The sequence below is a fragment of the Pristis pectinata genome, chromosome 21 (genome assembly GCF_009764475.1).
Source record: "Pristis pectinata isolate sPriPec2 chromosome 21, sPriPec2.1.pri, whole genome shotgun sequence".
NCBI classification, from domain to species: domain Eukaryota; kingdom Metazoa; phylum Chordata; class Chondrichthyes; order Rhinopristiformes; family Pristidae; genus Pristis; species Pristis pectinata.
The window spans coordinates 30,200,964-30,221,726 of NC_067425.1; the positions used below are offsets into that span (position 1 = coordinate 30,200,964).

The window sequence follows — 20,763 nt, forward strand, 5'->3', positions numbered from 1 at the left end:
GCCCTGTCCGATCCTTGCTGCTTACACCTTATGTATGCTGCCCTCTTCTTCCTAACTAGTTGTTCCACCTCTCTCGTCACCCATGGTTCCTTCACCCTACCATTCCTTCTCTGCCTCACCGGGACAAATTTATCCCTAACATCCTGTAAAAGATCCCTGAACATTGACCACATCTCCATAGTACATTTCCCTTCAAAAATGTCATCCCAATTTACACTCCCAAGTTCTCGCCTTATGGCCTCATAATTCACCTTTCCCCAATTAAATATTTTCCCATCCTCTTTGCTCCTATCCCTGTCCATGACAATTCTAAAGGTTATGGAGCAATGGTCACTGTCCCCCAAATGCTCACCCACCGATAGATCTGTCACCTGACCCGGTTCATTACCTAAAACTAGATCTAATATAGCATTCCCTCTAGTCGGCCTGTCAACATACTGTGTCAGGAATCCGTCCTGGACACACTTAAAAAACTGCGCCCTGTCTAAACCTTTGGCACTAAGTAGGTGCCAATCAATATTTGGAAAGTTGAAGTCTCCCATTATAATAACCCTGTTATTTTCACATCTCTCCAAAAACTGCCTCTCAATCTGCTCCTCAGTATCCCTACTGCTACCGGGGGGCCTATAGAATAATCCCAGGAGGGTAACTGCCCCTTTCTTGTTCCTAACTTCCACACATATTGACTCTAGAGAGAATCCTTCTACATTATCTACCCTTTCTGCAGCTGTAAGTGTCCCTGACCAGTATTGCCACCCCTCCTCCTCTTCTCCCCCCCCCCACCCTATCCCTTTTAAAACACTGAAAACCAGGAATATTCAATACCCATTCCTGCCCCGATGTCAGCCATGTCTCTGTAATAGCCACAATATCATAGTCCCATGTACTTATCCAAGCTCTCAGTTCATCTCCCTTATTCCTGATGCTTCTCGCATTCAAGTAAATGCACTTTAGCCCATCCACCTTACTACTTCTGTAGCCTGTACTCTGCTTCTCCTTCCTCAAAGCCTCTTTACCTGTCAGATCTGCCTTTTCCCCATCCCCTTCTTCCTCTGACCTACTCCTCTGGTTCCCTTCCCCCTCGCAATCTAGTTTAACCTTGTACATGGTTACTAGGCACCGGGGAGTCGGTAAGTGTGTCACTCACTGCAGGATAAGCAGAATGTGCATTGCCATCACTGTTCTGCTGGGCCAGCTGTCTGATCACAGTACTTAGACAGTTGGCCCACCAGGACAGTGGAGAGCCCAGGATGATGATGGTAATGCCATTGATTGCTGTGGGGAGAGTAGAGTTTTTTTTTGGAGTTGGTCATTGCCTGGAACATGTTGGGTGCAAACATTATTTGCTACTTGTCAGCCAATCATGAATGTTGTGCAGGTTTTGTGGTCTGATTAATTTTTGAAGAGTCGTGAATAGAATTGAAGACTGCAGTCATTTTCACCTCTGAAACTGAGACAGAGGAAAGGTCATTGATAAAGCAGCTGAAGATGCTTGAACCCAGGACTTTGCCCTGCAGTTTTGTGCTAGGACTGAGATGCCTTCAACAATCACCACCATCTTTGAGAGGTGTGACCCTAGCCAATGAAGATCTCCCTTGAGTCCCAATGACTTCAGTTTAACATGGGCTTCTTGATGCCACACTTGGTCAAACACCATCTTGATGAACAGAACATCATTCTCACCTTGTGCCTGGGGTTCAGCTCCTTGGTCCATACTTGGACTAAAGCTGCAATAAGCTCTGGAGTCTACTGGCCCTGGCAGATCCTAAACTTTGCATCCTTAAGCAGGTATTTTATAATATGAGATAAGATATCTTTATTAGTCACATGTACATTGAAACGCACAGTGAAATACATCTTTTGCGTAGAACGTTCTGGGGGCAGCCCGCAAGTGTTGCCACACTTCTGGCGCCAACATAGCATGCCCACAACTTCCTAACCTGTATGTCTTTGGAATGTGGGAGGAAACCAGAGCATCCGGGGGAAACCCACGCAGACACATGGGGAGGACGGACAAACTCCTTACAGACAGCGGCCGGAATTGAACCCAGGTTGCTGGCACTGTAATAGCATTGCACTAACCACTACACTACCGTGCCTGCAACACCATGAGTAGGTGTTGTGATTGCAGTGTCAACAAGGCCTTCCATCACTTTGATGTTTAGAAGTGGAAAGCATGCAGCAATTAGCCCGATCAGATTTGTTGTGTAGACAATAATATTCCTGTGGAACTGGAGCAGCTTGACTAGAGCCTTCATGATTACAACCAGATGTTTCAGGATCTATAGCCTTTTACTGTATCCAGTCCACTTTGCAACTTTTTGATATAACTTGGAGTAAATCAAACTGGCCGAGACAGATTGGCAGCTCTGGCTATAGATGGTTACACTTGTTTCAGCCCTGTCTTCAGCACTCACTCGCTGGGGCACAGTATCATTGATGGGTGGGATTTCCTGGAGACCCTCCCATTAGCTGGATCTGGGAGGACAGCCAAGCTTTGACCTGATCTGTTACTTGTGAGGTGGTTCACATCATGCCAGTCTCACCACTACGTCCTCAGGATTCCACCATTCTGCTGCCAAACCGTTCTTGGTGATAAACATTGAAGTCTCCCACCAAGGGTACTTTCTGTGCCATTGATGCTCTCAGTCCTAGTGGTGCTCAATGTAGAGGAATTCGGAGAGAGGCCAGTAGGAGGTAATCAGCAGGTAATTTCTGAGCTCGGGAGGAGGCCATTCAGCCTATAATGTCCTTGCCAGCCCAAAATGAACTATTTTGGTCAATCCCAGCTCTTGGCCCATAGCCTTCATGCTTATGGCTGTTCCAGTGCTTGTCCTGTTACTTCTAAAATGTGATGAGGGTTTCTGTTTCCACCATCCTTTAGGCAGTCAGTTCCATGCTGCTCCCTACCCCAGTACTCAACTTCCCTTCAATTTCTTTTTCTCTTGACTTCCTTCTAATCCTTCTACCAGTCAACAGATCTATGCACCCTAATCATTGGGCTTTCCATTTAAGACAATGGGGGTGCTTGTTCGCACTGTGTAGACTCTCAAAATAGTTTCAGAATGTGCTCTTCCATTTTCCTTGTCCTACCCTGGTCTGCATGTTCTTTGACATCTTTGGGGTTCTAGAGATGGGTCTTCTCTTTTTTTTTAATGGGAACATGTTTGGTTTGAACCCTGACTATCTCCTCTTTTGGAAGCTTCATGTTAGAGTCTCAAAATATGGTTGTCAATTCAGGACAGAGATGAGAAGAAATTTCCTTACCCCGAAGGTAGTGAATCTCTGGAATTCTCTACCTAAGAGAGATGTGGAGGTTCCGTTGCTGAGAATATGGATGAGATTGATAAATTTTTGGATATTAAAATAATTAAGGGATAGGGGGTTAGTGCAGGGAAATGGGTGGCGCTGGGGTAATTGAATGACAGATTGGGAGCAAGGGGCTGAAGGGCCTGTTCGTGCTTCTACATGGGTCTGACCTGATGCTATGGGACTTCATTGAGGGAAGAGTAAATGTTGCGGGCTCCCAGCTGACCCTACCCACTGCCACCCCCTCCCATTAATCTGTATAACATTGTCCCAACACCTCTACGCCCTTGGAAAGGACATAGCTAGGAACCATGATGAAGGAATCTGGAGCTTATATTGAGAGAAAAATAATTCTACAGGTTTACTGTGTCATGCTTGTCTATGGAACTGTTCTTCTAATTAGCTCCCAGATATTCATGAGCTGGATGTGTCTTTGTATTTGAATCCAGTGCCCGGGTCAACACTGTCCTGTTTTATTCCTAATAAGGTTTGTCATGGTTTGATTCACTGGCTTCCTGGGCTATTTCAAAGAACAGTTAAGAGGCAACCACAGGGTTGTGCATCTGTTGGTACTAGTGATCATCTTTGTGGTGAAGTGCATTGAAATGCATCTATAACGTGCCTGTGAATCACTGCCATTTCCTTACAAGATCATTGTATAATACAGCTTCTGAACTATATTTATATCCAGGCTATGTTATTTTGGACTTTTGAAGAAATGAGATTATTGCATTGTAAACCATCTCCAGCTTTATTTGGCTCTTTCTGTACTTTATCCACAGTGAGATTCTTTTCTGCAACACATGAAGCTGAAGTAATAGTTTGACATTTACATCATAAGTTCAGGGTCTAATGTTCACCATTCCTTACTCCCACTAATTGTCCTCTTCCTCCAATGTTGATGAAATAAATCTCTCTGTAGTCTCCAAGTATGATACAGCAATCCTTTTGCACTACTCATTATATGTAGTGCCCCAATGGATATTGCTCCAGCAGAATTTGGGCCAGGTTCCATCACTACACAAGTTAAGCCCTAAGTATAAAGTTCATTGGAAATTGGGGTGGAGGAATCCTGTTGGAGCTTACTGTGAGTTGGTTTGATCTAAAAATAATAGCAAGCCAAAAGATGATCCAATCTAGTTATGGTTAGTTAGTACTGCACCAACAATTGTTGTGCTATGAAGTTTTTAACCTATTGACAGTGGTAAGTATAAGGACATCTCCTATGTGAATCAATAGAATATTTATGTGATTTTTGTTAGCTTGTTAGGAATAGCATATGATTAAAGTAATAAGAATGTATTTTTGATTATCTGCCCATTGGCAGTGAAACAGTCATGGTTATCTTTCTTGCAATACTCTGTCATTTGGACTATACAGATGCACAGTTCTGCCCTGCTTCTTCCCACCTCCATTATATTATGATGCAGTGTTACAAGCAATAAGAAGTTGTGGTTTACTCTAAGCCTGAAGTATGCAGGAAGTATCTGACCCCCTTTGAGGGTACCCTCTGTAACGAACACCCTTACTGTGCCGTTTCTCACGGGCCTGATGTGGTGCCATGCAACACTGCTCCCATCTCCAGATTCACCACAGTCACATAGGGTCACAATGGGGATCTCCAGGACTGCTGGGTTTCCAGTCTTGGCCTTACAGCTGAGGGGAACTGCAGGGTGCTAGGCTAGGGAGTTCTCCCATTGGTGGGAAGATGAGCAACCTACAAATGACTAATCTGAAGGATCATGCAATCAGCTGCACACAATATGTTCTACTCTTTGCAGAACTGCTTGCAATGACTGATGCAGCTTACAAAAGGTGAAATAGAAAAGTCTTGATCTAGAGTTTGACTTTCTAATGCCTTTCCATTTTGGTTCCTTCTCCCTGTTGATCTTGTTGTGCTGAGCTATTACAGCCTCTCTCTCTCTCTCTCTCTTTCTGTCTTTTACTCTGTTTCCTTTCTATTTTCTCCTCTCGGGACTAACAGACTCAGACAAAGTTGGAGCATGCCCGTATTCGGGAGCTCGAACACAGCCTGCTGTTCGAAAGGACCAAAGCTGGAAAACTCCAAAAGGAGTTTGAAGACACTCGGGTAAAACCAATCGATGTGGCCCTCTGCCCACCTGTGTCGTAGCTTGCCCGAGAACGGCTTGGCAACACACCAGCTTCGTTTTATTTTCAAGCTTATTGGGTTTGTTTTGTGCCTCTTGCTTTGCATTGGGAGATAAATGATGAGGTTTATTTATTTTTACTTCTGTGTTTGCAAGCCTTTTTGTATTTCTGCTTGGCATTGCTATTGCAAAAGCTTGGCACATCCTCTAATTTGCTAAGTGTGTGGTAGGAAGCTGCCTGTTACGTCCTCTCGCTCTGCTTGTGGCATCGGCTGCTTGTGAAGCAACAGGATTTATGGCTTTCAGTTAAAAGATGCTGGTTAGTGCTATTCTTTGTCATGGATAAAAGAATTGTTTAGATCGGGTTCAAACGATAAATGTATCTTCAAGTGTCACTCTTAAAGAATTCATAACAATAGGTAATTTAGATCCATTTCTCACAGGCTTGGGAGGAACGGTTACAGATATTCTCTGGTGTGCAGGAATATAATGGGAGGGACATTGTAGCATTGCTGAGTACAGGAGGGACCTCGGAATGTACATAGAAGGATGAGTATCATGATCAAGGGGAGAGGAATCATGGAGTATGGGGTTTACTAGGCATAGGGGTGGGGGGTGGGACAATAATGTGAACCTGTGGTTGGGGTTAATGTGAGCACAGTAAATGGACAATATAGGGGCTCCCTGGCTTATGAATGACCTGACTTATTGAAATTTCACTTTATGCAAATTCTCCCATACATTTCAAAGCATTTTTCAAGCTGCTAATAATGATAAAATGTTTCATGATATTCATTAATGACCAGATACAGCATATATTCCATTAGTTTCGTTATGGTTTGTATTAGGGTGAGTATTCAGTGAAATGAAAAAATTATAGCAAGTGAATGTAGAGCGATACGACATGGATAGCTATAGAAAGCAGATGTTTCTGACTTGTGGAGAAAGTCTCTTACGGACAGTTCTCCGGAATGGAAGCCTTGTGTAACGTCGGCACTGCCTGTACTGTGAGATCGGGAGGGGTAATTGTGTCAGTGCCTAGTGGGGAGGCAATACTGAGCAGAGTAGGTGGACAAGGTGACGTAAAAGGCAGCAGAGGAAATGGCAAGAGGAAACCAAAGAACTGAACTGAAACTGGAGGTTACAGGACATGTTTGCACTGGATGGTAGCTCTGGTGGTGGGGCTGGTCCTCCATCAGTCTAAAGATTCTGAATGACAGCAGTAAGTAATACACGGGAGGGAATTGGAGTGCAGCACTGACGGGGAGGTGGGGTGCACAAGACATCAGGGCCAATGGTGGTGCTGTTGGTGGAGTGGAATGTTAGAAGGGATCAGGGGCTGGGCATCGGGAGAGAGGGGGAATTGCAGTTGGTTTGGAAATCTGGAGTGATGCCGGGGGGTTTGGGGAGTGAGAATTGTTTCAATGTAGAGTTACTAAAGGATGAAGGTAAGTAGCTGACCTGAGTGATGGGTATCCCACGCCAGTGTTGCACTGGGAAGACCGGGTTTCCCAGACTTGCTGAACAGTGGGGCTTTGCACAGAGAGCCCATGCATTCCTTGCAGCCTTAATGTGGAAATCGTGTCAACCTCACGAAGGTAAATCACAGTCCAGTCTAAATTCCAGAGGGACCCCAGAGTGGCTCAGAACTGGTCATTATCCAATCCACTCCAGGAAGAAATCAATTTTCAATTAAAAATGTTAAGAAAATGTTTTGTGATTGAATTTCTATGTAGTTTTTTTCCACTATAGAAGCTTTGAATGTAATGAACCTGTGTGTCTGGACTTCCTGATTCGTCATAAAAATACCACTGCTTTTCCTCCACAAGTTCTGGCAGAACGTAGACAATCTGACTTGAAGTCATGGAATACTGAAACAAGCCGTTCGGCCCACCAAAACCACATTGCGCATCAAACACCTATCTTCACTACTTTTTTTTATTCTTCCCACATTCCCATCAACTCTTTAACCCCCCCCCCCCCAGGTTTTACCCCTCACCTGTGCACTAATTTACAGTCACCAATTACACTATTAACTAGCACATATTTGAGATGTGGGTGGAAATCAAAGCACTCGGTGGAAACCGACACGGTCACAGGTAGAATGTGCAAACTCAGGATTGAACCTGGGTTGCTGGAGGTTGTGAGGCACCAACTCCATTTAGTTGTACCACTGCGTCGTCCTCCTCAGCTCTTGCCCTGGACCAGATAGCATTGACTTGGGTAGGGAGATGGGACTAATTCCATTCCAGCCCAGCGCTACAACCTATTCTCAAAGGTCTGCTCTCTCTCTCTCTCTCTCTCTTTCTCTCTCTCTCTCTCCCCCCTCTCTCTCTCCCCCCTCCTCTCTCTCTCCCTCCTCTCTGTCTGTCTGTCTGTCTGTCTCTCTCTCTCGCTCTCTCTCTCTCTCTCTCTATCGTCCATCTTTAACCTGATGTATAACTGAAGATTTTTCTTTGTAATTGTACATTTAAAAAGGGAAGGGCTTGATCATGAGTAATCAATGATGTTAGATGCAAAGGAAAAAGAGAACGCAGAGTAGAGAAAGAAGGAGAAAGAGTTTCTGGCAGAGAGATGTAGACTACGGGATGAGAAAAGCAGATGCTAGAGAGTGGAACAAAACTATTACCAGAACAGACAGGACATGTTTTATAGGTTTATGTAATGTGTGTGTTATTGGGTTTATTCTGCAAGGTCTCTGTAACGCCACTCATTTATAAAAGGTTTTGTACTTCAATGAGCTGATAATTTAACATAGTGTAAAACACCAGATATTAATGGAGAAGATTACTTCCAGAATGTATAAAGAACAATAAGATGTAGAGTAGATAGAATGTTGCCTTTTTATGTATCATATGCATTGGTAGAATATAGAACATTACAGCACAGTACAGGGCCTTCGGCCCATGATGTTGTGCCGACATTTTATCCTGCTCTGAGATCTATCTAACCCGTCCCTCCCACATAGCCCCCCACTTCTCTATCATTCATGTGGCTATCCAAGTGTCTCTTATATGTCCCTAATGTATCTGCCTCCACCATCTCTGCTGGCAGTGCGTTCCACGCACCCACCACTCTGTGTTTATAAAAAAAAATTACCTCTGACATCCCCCCTATATCTTCCTCCAATCACCTTAAAATTATGCCCCCACGTGTTAGCCATTTTCACCCTGGGAAAAGTCTCTGACTGTCCACTCAATCTATTGCCTCACATCATCTTGTATACTTCTATCAAGTCACCTCTCATCCTTCTTCGCTCCAAAGTGAAAAGCCCTAGCTCTTTCAACCTATCCTCATAAGACATGCTCTCCAATCTAGGTAGCATCCTGGTAAATCTCCTCTGCATCCTCTCTGAAGCTTCCACATCCTTCCTATAATGAGGTGACCAAACCTGAACACAATACTCCAAGTGTGGTCCAACCAGAGTTCTATAGCGCCGCAACATTACCTCGTGGCTCTTGAACTCAATAACCTGGCTAATGAAGGCCAACACTCCATACACCTTCTTAACAACCCTAAGAACCTGTGAGGCAATCTTAAGGGATCAATGGACATGGACCCCAAGATCCCTCTGTTCCTCCACACTGCTAAGATCCTGCTATTAACCTTGTATTCTGCCTTCAAATTCGATCTTCCAAAGTGTTTCACTTCACACTTTTCCGGGTTGAACTCCATCTGCCACTTCTCAGCCCAGCTCTGCATCCTTTCAATGTCCTGTTGTAACCTATAGCAACGTTCTTCACTTTCCACAACACCACCAGCCTTCGTGTCATCTGCAAACTTATTAACCCATCCTTCAACATCCTCATCCAAGTCATTTATAAAAATCACAAAGAGCAGGGGTCCCAGAACAGATCCCTGCGGAACACCACTGGTCACCGACCTCCAGGCAGAATACGCTCCATCTACCACCACCCTCTGTCTTCTATGGCTGAGCCAATTCTGAATCCACGCAGCCAAGTTTCCCTGGATCCCATGCCTCCTGACTTTCTGAATGAGCCTTCCATGAGGAACCTTATCAAACGCCTTACTAAAATCCATGTACACCACTTCCACTGCTCTACCTTCATCAATGTGCTTTGCCCCATCCTCAAAGAATTCACTCAGGCTCGTGAGGCACGACCTGCCCCTCACAAAGCCATGCTGACTGCCCCTAATCTGCAACATCCCCTTTCCTCACATCGACATGCCCCAGCCTATCAGCCTGTTGTACGCCATCCTCACAGACGTCAAGGTCTCTCTCTCTCTCTGGTGAATACTAAAGCAAAGTATTCATTAAGGACCTCCCCCTGCCTCTTCTGACTCCAGGCACATGTTTCCTCTTATCCCTGATCGGTCCTACCCTCGCTCTAGTCATCCTCCTATTCTTCACATACATGTGGAACACCTTGGGAGTTTCCTTAATCTTACTCGCCAAGGACCTCTCATGCCCCCTTCTAGCTCTCCTAAGTCCATTCTTAAGCTCCCTCCTGGCTACCTTGTAACTCTCCAAAGCCCTGTCTGTTCCATGCTTTCTAAACCTTGGGTAAGCTTCTTTCTTCTTCTTGACAAGATATTCTACAGCTCTTGTTAACCATGGTTCTTTCACGCTACCATCCTTGCCCTGCCTCAATGGGACAAACTTATTCAGAACCCCATGCAATTACTCCCTAAACAACCTCCACATTTCCGCTGTGCACTTCCCCAAGAACATCTGTTCCCAATTTACACTCCCAAGATCCTGCCTAATAGCATCATAATTCCCCCTCCCCCAATTAAATACTTTTCCATATCATCTGCTCCTACCCCTCTCCAAGGCTATGGTAATGGTCAAGGACTTATGGTCACTGTCTCAAAAATCCTTTCCCACTGAGAGATCTGAAACCTGGTCAGGCTCATTGCCTAGTACCAGGTCCAGTATGGCCTCTCCTTTAGTTGGCCTGTCCACATACTGTGTCAGGAATCCTTCCTGTACACACCGAACAGACTCCATCCCATCTCTCCCCTTTACACTAAGGAGGTGCCAATCAATATTAGGGAAGTTGAAATCACCCATGACAACAACCCTGTTATTTTTGCACTGCTCCAAAATCTGTCTCCCTATCCGCTCCTCAGCATCTCTGCTGCTACTGGGGGGGGGGGGGGGGGGGGGGAGGGGTGGTGGTGGTCTGTAGAATAATCCCAATAGAGTGATCGCTCCCTTTCTGTTTCTGACTTCCACCCACACTGACTCAGTGGACGATTCCTCCAGGACATCCTCCCTTTCTACAGCTGTGACACTGTCCCTGATCAGCAAAGCCACTCCCCCACCTCTTTTACCTCTGCCCCTGTCCCTTTTGAAACATCTAAACCCAGGAATATCCAGCAACCAATTCTGCCCTTGCGACAGCCAAGTCTCTGTAATGGCCACCATATCATAGTTCCACGTACTTAGCCACGCTCTAAGTTCATCAGCCTTGTTCCTGATATTTCTCACATTAAAGTAGACACTTCAGCCCATCTAACTGACTGCAATTTTGCCCTTTCAACTGCCTATCCTTCCTCACAGTCTTTCTACACTCTGCATCTACTTGTACACTAAATGCACCAACCTCTGACCTATCACTTGGGTTCCCATCCCCCTGCCAAACTAGTTTAAACCCTCCCCAACAGTTCTAACAAACCTGCCCTCAAGAATATTGGTCCCCCTCCAGTTCAGGTGTAACCCGTCTCTTTTGTACAGGTTGTACCTTCCCCAGAGGAGATCCTAATGGTCCGCAAATCTGAAACCCTGCCCCCTGCACCACCAACTCAGCCACGCATTCATCTGCCAAATCATCCTATTCTTACTCTCACCGGTGCATGGCACAGGCAGTAATCCAGAGATTACTACCCTTGTGGTCCTGCTTTTCAGCTTCCAACCTAGCTCCCTATATTCCCTCTTCAGGACCTCATCTCTTTTTTTCTACCTATGTCATTGGCACCAATATGTACCACAACTTCTGGCTGTTCACCCTCCCTCTTCAGAATGCTGTGGACCCGATCTTAGCCGTCCCTGACCCTGGCAGCCTGGAGGCAATATACCATCCGGGAGTCTCTTTCACGTCCACAGGATCTCCCATCTGTCCCCCCCTTACTATGGAATCCCCTATCACTACCACTTTCCTCTCCTCCCTCCTTCCCTTCTGCACCACATGACCAGGCTCAGTGCCAGAGACCTGTTCACTGCAGCTTTCCCCTGGTTGGTCCCCCCCCCCCCCCCCCAAACAGTATCCAAAGCGGTATACCTGTTATTCAGGGGAAAGGCCACAAGGGTATTCTGCACTACCTGCCTATTCTCCTTCCTTCTCCTGACGGTCACCCAGCTACCTGCCTCCTGTAGCTTAGGAGTAACTGCCTCCCTGTAGCTCTTATCTATGAACTCCTCGTTCTCCCATAGGAGCCAAAGGTCATCCAGCTGCAGCTCCTGTTCCCTAACGCGGTCTGTAAGGAACTGCAACTGGATGCACTTCGTGCAGATGTAGTTATCAGGGAGACTGGAGGTCTCCCAGAACTCCCACATCTCACAAGATGAACATACCACTGACCCTGGAGCCATTCTAACTACTCTAGCCTAGCACTGAAGGAAAAATCAAAGAAAGAAAGAAACTTAACAGAGACTTGCCTTGGCCTCCACCTCCTCTCGCCAAAGCTTCAAGTGCTCCACTCTAACCCTGGCCCACTCCAACAATGGCTGCTCTGCTTGTATTCACTGCTATTAATTAGCCAATCAACTGGACACAATTTGCAAATGTGCCTCTTTTAGACTCTTGCAAGGTGAAACTCACAAGCACACACACACAGACTTACCTCTTTTCAAAGCTTCTGCTCCAAATCTCGCTCCATCTCCTGACTCTGCAAGGTGAAACTCTCAAGCACACACACAGAGGCATACAGTATTAATTGGAAGCATTTCCACTGTAACTTCATGAAATTTTCATGACACTCAATATAAAGTATTGGGAAGTTAATCAGAGGATAGGTAAAAGTAGCCTTGAGAAGACTGAGACAAGGTCATTTCTGGAAATGGCAATTTGTACAGAAAAGCCTTTTGTTTTTTTAAGAAGAGCATTGATGGTTTAAACATTAGGTGAGATCAAAATCTATGTCTGGCAAAATGAAAGTCAAGAACATGGTGGGGGAGAAGGTGCAGGGGAAAGTGCAGATTTTTATTTTTGATTAAGAATTCTACAGAAGTTGTTTAAATGTGTGTAAAACCATAGTTAGACCATCTTTTATAAAAGTTCTAGTATCCATATTCTTAAATCACTGAGGCACTGTAGGTGTAAAGACTGGTTTATTGGGATGATACCGAGAGTTTATACCCACCAACAAAGACCAATAAACATGCGGTAATCTGAACAAGATCGTTAAGTTTATGAAGAGCTTTGATCCAGTAAACAAAGAGAAGATGCTTCCACTTGAGACAAAACCAGGAATACAGAGAGTAAGTAGTGGAAATAGTGACAAATAAATTCAAGAGGGAATTTGGGCAAAATGTCGTTGCCTAAGGTGTGGTTAGACTGTGGAACTTTGTTTCTCGGGTGAAAGTGCGACAAAGGCCATTGATGAGGAAGCCAGATAATCAGAAGAGGAAGTAGGAATTAGAACAATCTGCTGTTACAGTGAGATAAAGAAGGACAGATGGGCACTTCTGTGAAAGAAAAATGCTGGCAGCGAAAAGCCTGTATCCAAAACGTAAATAAATTTGTTCTTTCTAAATATAGAACAGTGGAATCATTTCCCAGATCAGGCCTTTGAAATGGATTCTATAAATGCACACTTTCTAGACAAGGGATGAAGTTGTATGTTTGCAGAATGAAAACCAGAAAAAAGAACAAGACTATCCAAGCAAACATCCTTTTGCCCTTCTCCTCTGATGACTCTTCATCTCTGTTTTGTTTTGTCTCGGTCTCAGTTCTGGCTGTATTTCTCTCGGTCTCAGTCTCATTCATTCTCCTGGTCTGGAAATTAGTTTTGATCTTTCTTTTTGTCCTGGTCTTCTTCTGTTTCTTGGTTTCATTCCCTTGGTCCCCCTTTCTCTCACAGCACCATCAAGGGGTACCATCAAAATGAACCCGGGATGTTACAATTATTATGTGAATGGACGACAGAAAACTTGATCTAGGTTGCTAATATCAATGAGAAACACTGGTGATGTACTGGGATGATGACAGCTCATGAAATAAGTGTGGATTTACCATGATTGTGATGATCTTGGGATAATTTCCAACAATTTTGCATCACTGACCCAAGTGTGTTCAGTGCAACATAACAAAAGACTATTGAATTGACTGGAGCTCATGCTATGACCATACAACACTAGTTAGGCCACAACTTGAGCACTGCATACAGTTCTGGTCACCAAATTACGGGAAAGATGTAGTTGTACTGGAGAGAATACAGAGGAGGTTTACGCAGATGTGGGCAGGATGGGAAGGTTGGCTTGGCTGGAGTTACTTTCCTTGGAACAATGGATACTGAGGGGAGACTTGAGGTCTATAAAATTCAGAAGCTTAGATAGACTTAATAGGAAGGAGCTAGTTCCCTTAACAGAGGGGTCAAAAACCAGGGGGCATGGATTTAATATAATTGATGGAAAGGTCACTGGGACGAGGAGGAAGGAGTCCCTCACCCCCCCCCCCCCCACCCAATAGCATGGTGGGGGTCTGGAACTTGTTGCCTGAGTGCGCGATGAAGGCAGAAACCCTCACCACATTTAAACAGTACCTAGCTGTGTACTTGAACGGTGACCTGCAGGGTGATGGGACCAAGTGCTTGGAAGGATGGGTTAGGTTGGGTAGATCTTCAACTGTTGCAGAAACAACGGGCCAATTAGCCATCTCCTGTGTCCTACATCTTCTGAGTTTACATGTATGGAGGAGTGCATTTATAATAGAAAAACTTCTGAAGGTCACAGTTTTATATGTAGCTAAGCTACAAAAATCTGACAGAGGCTGCTAGAGTGGCTGTATGATGGGTATTAACTTCATTTCTCTGCTTTCTGGCCCTAGCTTACAACAGTGGCTGAAAAATCCAGGATTGCACAGCTTGAAGATGAACTTAATCTGAGGAACAGCGAGATCGAGGAACTGCAACAGAGACTGAGAAACACTAACTCCTCGGGCACTCCTGAGCACAGCCTCAGTCTACAGTCGGAGGCTCTCAAGTTGCGTGAACAACTATTATCGGTCAACAAGGAGCACCAGACAGAGAACATCTTACTGAGAGAAAAGTACGAGGCCAGGTTGCAGGAGTGCCAGCAAGAAATGGAAAAGTTAAAGGCCAGCAATGAAAAATACTCCCATGATGTCAGTGAGCTCCGGCAGAAGCTCCACCAAGCAACCAAGGAAAACATGGAGATGATGGACAACTGGAAGAACAAATTGGACACATTGGTGTCTGACCACCAGAAATCTCTCGAGGAACTTAAGGTTTCATTAATTTCAGGTACTGATGTTCAGAACAGTGAGCTGTTGGAGCTCAGGGCCACCATAGAAAGCCTAAAGATGGAGCATCAGCTTGAGTGGGAGAACCTAAAAGCCAAGCATGAAATTGAGATGGCACTGCACCTAAAGGAAAAAGAGGATTTCAAAGTCAAGCTGCAAGAAGCCAAGTGTGAACTGGAAGAATGCAATTCCAACTGGCGAAACAAATTGGAGGTTACAACAAGTCAACACAGGCAAGAACTCCAGACAGCCATCGATCAGCTCCGAAACGCAGAGTTAAGGCTTAGTGAGCAGGAGAAACTTCAGCTTGGGTATAAGGACCAAGCACAGGCTATCGGCTTCTTAAAAGAGCAGATCTCAGCGGCTGAGAGAAAAATGCTGGATTACGAGGCGCTCCAGAAGTCCGAGATCAAACACAAGCAAGAGTATAAATTGCTACAGGAGAAGCTACAAGCAATGGAAGCTCGGCACTCTTCCGAAGTATGAGAATAAAACCAAAAAAAACAATCAATATATCTCTGGTCTGTCTGTGGTGGGAGTAATCATGTTAGTCCTATTGAGCTCTCATTAACATCAACTCAGAATATATCAAAAATAAGTTAACAAAGGATTTAATAATATCCAGGCTTTAAGCTTATAAAATATTAGATGTCAGCATTTGAACAATTAAATATGTGTTGTCTGTACATTGAGTTGAAGTTGTGTTAAATGACAGAAGAGGAAAACATGTTTGCTTACATGAAATGTAATTTCAAGGTTCATTAATTCTTAGCACCATTGCTGCACACTTTTCTTGTACTCGGCGTTGGAAGTTTAAAGAGCCAGCTACCCCTTGGGAAGATTACACAGGGAGTGGCCGAGCCACGGTTGACCCTTGCTCTGCAGGAGTTGGCCGTTTACTGGGCAATGGAAGCCACATTTTGGTGACCCTGTTTTAAGGAGGAGTGATTTCAGTAGAATTCCTATTCCAGTCACAGTTCAATGACTGGGGATTCGTGTATTAGCACTGGATACTTGTACGCCAGACGCAATACTCGTAAAATGTGCGCTGGAAAAAAATCAGCACCAAGAGGCAGGGAAAGAAAATGAATGAGAAAGCTAACAATATTTTTCTTCAAAGGTGGGTAGCCGTGGTTCTGATCCACTCTTTCCAACTATCTGCCACAGTAATTGGACAGAAGGTGCTAGAGCTGTGATATTGATTTGGTGCCTGGAGCACGTTATCTTCTTAGGATGTCCAAAAGTCCTTCAACACTATAGGATTATTTCAACCTAATCTGATAGATGGTGCTTTGGATTAAAGTCTCACCTGAAAGATATTGGGACCCAGGTTCCTTTTTGCTTGCCACTGCCAGAGTGGGTGATGTTTCAAAAGCTTTAACATGGACAGAGAGGCTGTGTATATTTTTAAAGTAGTAAATCGCCAGTCGCCAAATCACTGCCTCATCAGGCCTTGAGTGTCATTACATATGCAAATTAGAGATTGACGAGCTGCATCTGAATGCCCACTTGGTGCCCTGCATTGTACCAGCTAATTGTTAATGAGGGCCACCAGTTTGCAGTTGTAGCCGTGCATTTGCCCTAGCCATGGCCAATTGAATGGTTGACTCTGCCAAGCAATTGTTCTAACATCAAGAATGAGCCCATTTGCTGTGCATCTCTCCCTTAATACACCTGCCGTGGCATTGTAGATTGGTTGTTTAAACCTGCAGTGGGGCTTAAACCCAGAGCCTTGTGATTCTGTGGCAAAGATTGCTGCCACTTCCCCAAGCTGCTGGCAACCTGCTGAAGAATGCAATGTGGATGAAGCTTGAGAGTTCTCTCTGCTGGTTCTGAATCGAAACAAGAATCTTTTAAGGGATTTGTGACCAAAAAGGTTTTGGAATCACTTGCACTAGTATTGCACTTCACTCATCTGTACAAATGATCCAGTCATTCTGAAAGTTGTTTCTATATAAAGGCACTGCAATAAATGCTGTATAGATTCTAGGATAAACACAGTGGCTAATCATTGTCTTCATTTTACTGAATTGGCAGAAGGTGCCCAGAATTCTTCCAGTTTTTGCTGTTGGACACATCTTCTTCTTTGGAGCCTAGTCGCGGTCCATCACTGAGTTGGCAGTCCGCAGCCCACTGCCTGTGGTCGCTAAGCTAACAACTACCCTGAATCCAGGGTTCTTTTCAAGCTGGCGTGGGAGTGGGAGGATTTGACAGGAGCCCCTCAGTGCAACCGACATCCAAAGTGTCACCGGCTCTTGACTGAAGTGCAGACTTTGGTGTGTGCACGTTATCGAGAATTCAGTGACATAGGCATTGAAACATCTCTAAAACTGACCACTGCCTGAGGTTTCAGGCCTTCCTCACTGAAACACGTGTCACCATGTGTTCAATGACACCAGGCGCAGAAATGAGATCAGCTACTTAGTATGTTTGCACTGTGAAGCTTCAAGTGGAACGTCCTCAATATTCCAGATATGCAGGTGCTCCTAATCCTACAGCAGTCGGACATTGAGTGAAAAGGCCAGCTGGATTGATGGGGTATGCTGCAGGCTGACTGCAGGCCGTGGCAGCCAAGAGGGCAGAGAGTGGCTGTAATCAAGTCCGCTAACTTGAAGAGTGTGTCAGTGTTGTAAAGCCATTGCGTTGTTTGGATTAGTTCGTAATGTAGCAGCGAGGCACATATTCCACTGTCACACTCCCCGTAATAGTGAGGGAAGCATTAACGTGCAGAACAGCAAAAAGCCATTCCGCCAAGAGCAAGAAACTAAAGCGTTATCTAATCCACAAGTCCCCCTCTTTGCCATGCCCCCACTTTACCTTCCGACCCCGTGTGAACTTTGACCCTGGCCTGCTGCCTTTACTGCTTCCACTTGGCAGCTTTTGGGTCCAAACATGCACTCGGTAAATTTCCCCCCTGCAGAAACTCTATGAATAAGAATTCACGCACCCAGTGTGAGCACTGCCCACGTGAATTTCTTCATGCCGACAGCAAAGGAAACTGCAGAGAGACTGACTCCAGCCAATTCACTACAGAAGGAAGCGTCATCCACGTGTAAGGTTTAACCATACATGAAAAGCTCCAGTTTTCACCTTAATTTTACCTCCATTTTCTCTCGACTTTCCTTTCTTGATGTCTGTTTCAGATTCCACCGATGTTTCATTGATTGTGACACTTTAGTATTCTTTTTAAACCCCTCAATGACCAGCCAGGACCGAAGAGGACAAACGACATTTGGTGAGATTCATCGGCCCTCTAAATTAACACTGCATGCTGTAGTCTGCATGGCTTTGCTCCAACACTACTACTTGTGGACAGTTCTGGGAATAATAATTATCTTTTCCTCTTGTCCTCTTGAGCTCACACTTTACAACAAGCTTCAGCGTTACTTACTTAAAGGCTGCATGTCCTCCGGATGCTTGCTTTACAAAGTTAACCACGCTGCTCACTGCAGGGAACAATGTGTCAGCAGACCTTGTGCAGGAATAATAAATCACATGCACTGACAATATGAGATGCTCTTGGCAAACACTGTGTTTAATCTTGGCTTTTCTTTATTTTCTATGGCACGGACTTCCGATCAAAGATCTACCTCTTTGTGCTTCCCAGCTTCTGGCCCTAACTGTCACGTTTTCTACAAGTTCAGGGTTGTTTGATGAAGAGGAGAACAGGCTCTGCACCATTTCCTCGGCTGGACATGGGTGGCGGTGATGGTGCCTTGACTCACAAGGGTTCAGAGCTCTGTCCAGAGCCCACTCAGCATTTCAACGGACAAGAATCTCTGCCTCCGCAAGCCTGCTCCTGGGCACTAGTAATGAACTGCACACATCAGACGGGGGTGGGTAGGGAGTACCGCGGGTCACCGAACCAAGCATTGACCTTTACAACTGAACTCCCACCCTCAAATTCCATTTGGTGGCTTCAAGCAATCTTATCCAAAGCAACGAGAGTTTTGGGCAGCTCTCGGATTCCAGATGTTACAGAGGTCGATGATACTCTACTGTGCTAGGCAGTTGGCCTCCATGAGGGACACTTGGATCAGGCATTCCTTCACCACATCTTGACCTTCCTTCTCCTTAATGCCACTTTCTCCCAAGGGACTCGTCAAGCGGTCTTCATTATCGAGCAACACCTGACCGATGACAAGGGTAAAGAACCCACTGCCCTCCCTGATAACTTCCTGTGCATGAGAGACTCTGCCCTGATTCAGTCTGATGTAAAGGCCTCTAATTCTCCATGTCATTTGCAAAATTATTTGCAACAATTGGAAGCGCCCACCAATGCAGGCTAAAATGCAGCAGGACACAACTAATGTCTGAGAGGGAAAGACAAACCATGGGTGGAAATTATAATTCTCCAATGAATGCTCAGCCAGTTCTATGCAATTGCTTTTGGCTCGTTAACGTTCACATTAAAATGGTGCAGAATTTCATTGTGCACAATTTGTTGGTTGTCTATACGAGAACATTAATGGTATTTTTTCTTGATTGAGCCTGAGTGAAAAGCAGAGCTCGTACATTGCCTGTACCGCCTCAGTAATGTCATTGATGTGTTTCCAGGCTATCGACAACAATAACGTCTTGAAGGAGAAAATGAAAATGAAGCAATCGATAGAAGGTAACTTTTGACATGATTTAGGATTTTTTTTTTTGGAAGTTTTATTTGAAACTTTCACACACAGCTTGAGCTAACCTCTTATTTACTCTGCTTTTTTTTTTGCCTTGACACCTTTAGATTTGTTAGACAAGCTCAGTAAAAGGGAAAAGGATGTTTCTTCGATGTCGTCGCAGATCGAGTTATTAAAAACCCAAATTGTTGGTAAGTCAGTTGAAGATGGTTGTCATTCTGTTGTAAGTTGAGAAAAAAAATCTGGTGGACTTGTATTTTTTTTCTTTTTTTAAGGTATTATGAAAAATAAATTAGTAAGTTTGCAAGGAAGGTTTGCAGTCTTCATCGGGAAACTTTCCTCCTTTATACTACTTTGTCCTGTAAGCATGTAAATACCAGTGTGATTACTGTAAACTCGTTGACCATGAAGAGTGTGCTTGCTGAACTCATGGGTAAAAAAAACAGTATTTTTGCTTCAGGGGAATAACTTTGAAGTACTCTCAAGTTAAAATCCTTTCATTGACTTCCTTTCCTCATCTCTGTAAGCTTGCATCAACATTACAACTCTATGCACTCCTTAACCCCTGGTCTCTCGTGGATTGTGAACCTTCCCACCCTCCCCCCCCCCCCCCTGCCCCCCCCACCACCATTGGTGATCATGCCATTAGCCATCTATGCCTTAACCTTTGGAATTCATTCCCTAATCATCTTTGTACCTCCACATCTTCATTAAGATGGCTGTCCTAACTTCGTATAATTGCTTATAATTGTTTTTAGCTTTATCAGAGCTTCACGGAATGGATTTGATTGATTGCATAGAATACCTAGGTATGGATACTTCTGTAAAGTAATTTTGTGAGAACATTAGCCACACTCTCTGATTCCACAGCTCTGGAACACAAGTCCAAATCTTCCGAGAAAAAAGTTGACGCAACGACAAAGGAAAAAGTCAAACTGGAGATGGAGCTGGAGGCCCTGACCCGCAAATCCCACGATGCTTCGGGTCAGCTGGTCCTCATTAGTCAAGAGCTGCTGAAGAAGGAAAGGTGAGAGTTGTTGGACTCGAGTCGGTGCTGAAAAAAATGTGGAGGTGGGGGAGGAGGAAGGAGCTAGCCATGCAGCAGCAGTGGTTCGAGAAGGTGGTAAATGGGGGGGAGGAGGATCGCAGACAGCTATGAAAAGTTTTGGCAGAGTACTGGGTGGGGAAAGGCATCTGAGCAAATATTTGTTCCTGCTGATTTCTTAGGAAGTAATTCACATCAGTTTGCAAAAAACAAGTCTTCTTGTGGTCTCT

General features: G+C 44.7%; 1 protein-coding gene across 4 annotated transcripts in view; it reads left to right on the forward strand.

The window, feature by feature from the left end:
* Positions 1-20,763, forward strand: part of clip2 (CAP-GLY domain containing linker protein 2) — a 145,456-nt gene that overhangs the window by 98,863 nt on the left and 25,830 nt on the right. For 3 of the 4 annotated variants that reach the window (XM_052035254.1, XM_052035253.1, XM_052035255.1), the window contains 5 exons: positions 5,294-5,398; positions 14,429-15,343; positions 19,421-19,478; positions 19,596-19,679; positions 20,359-20,515. In XM_052035254.1, the coding sequence (XP_051891214.1) occupies positions 5,294-5,398; positions 14,429-15,343; positions 19,421-19,478; positions 19,596-19,679; positions 20,359-20,515 (1,319 nt within the window). The remainder of the gene's footprint in view (positions 1-5,293; positions 5,399-14,428; positions 15,344-19,420; positions 19,479-19,595; positions 19,680-20,358; positions 20,516-20,763) is intronic. The other variant, XM_052035256.1, reaches the window with a different exon arrangement.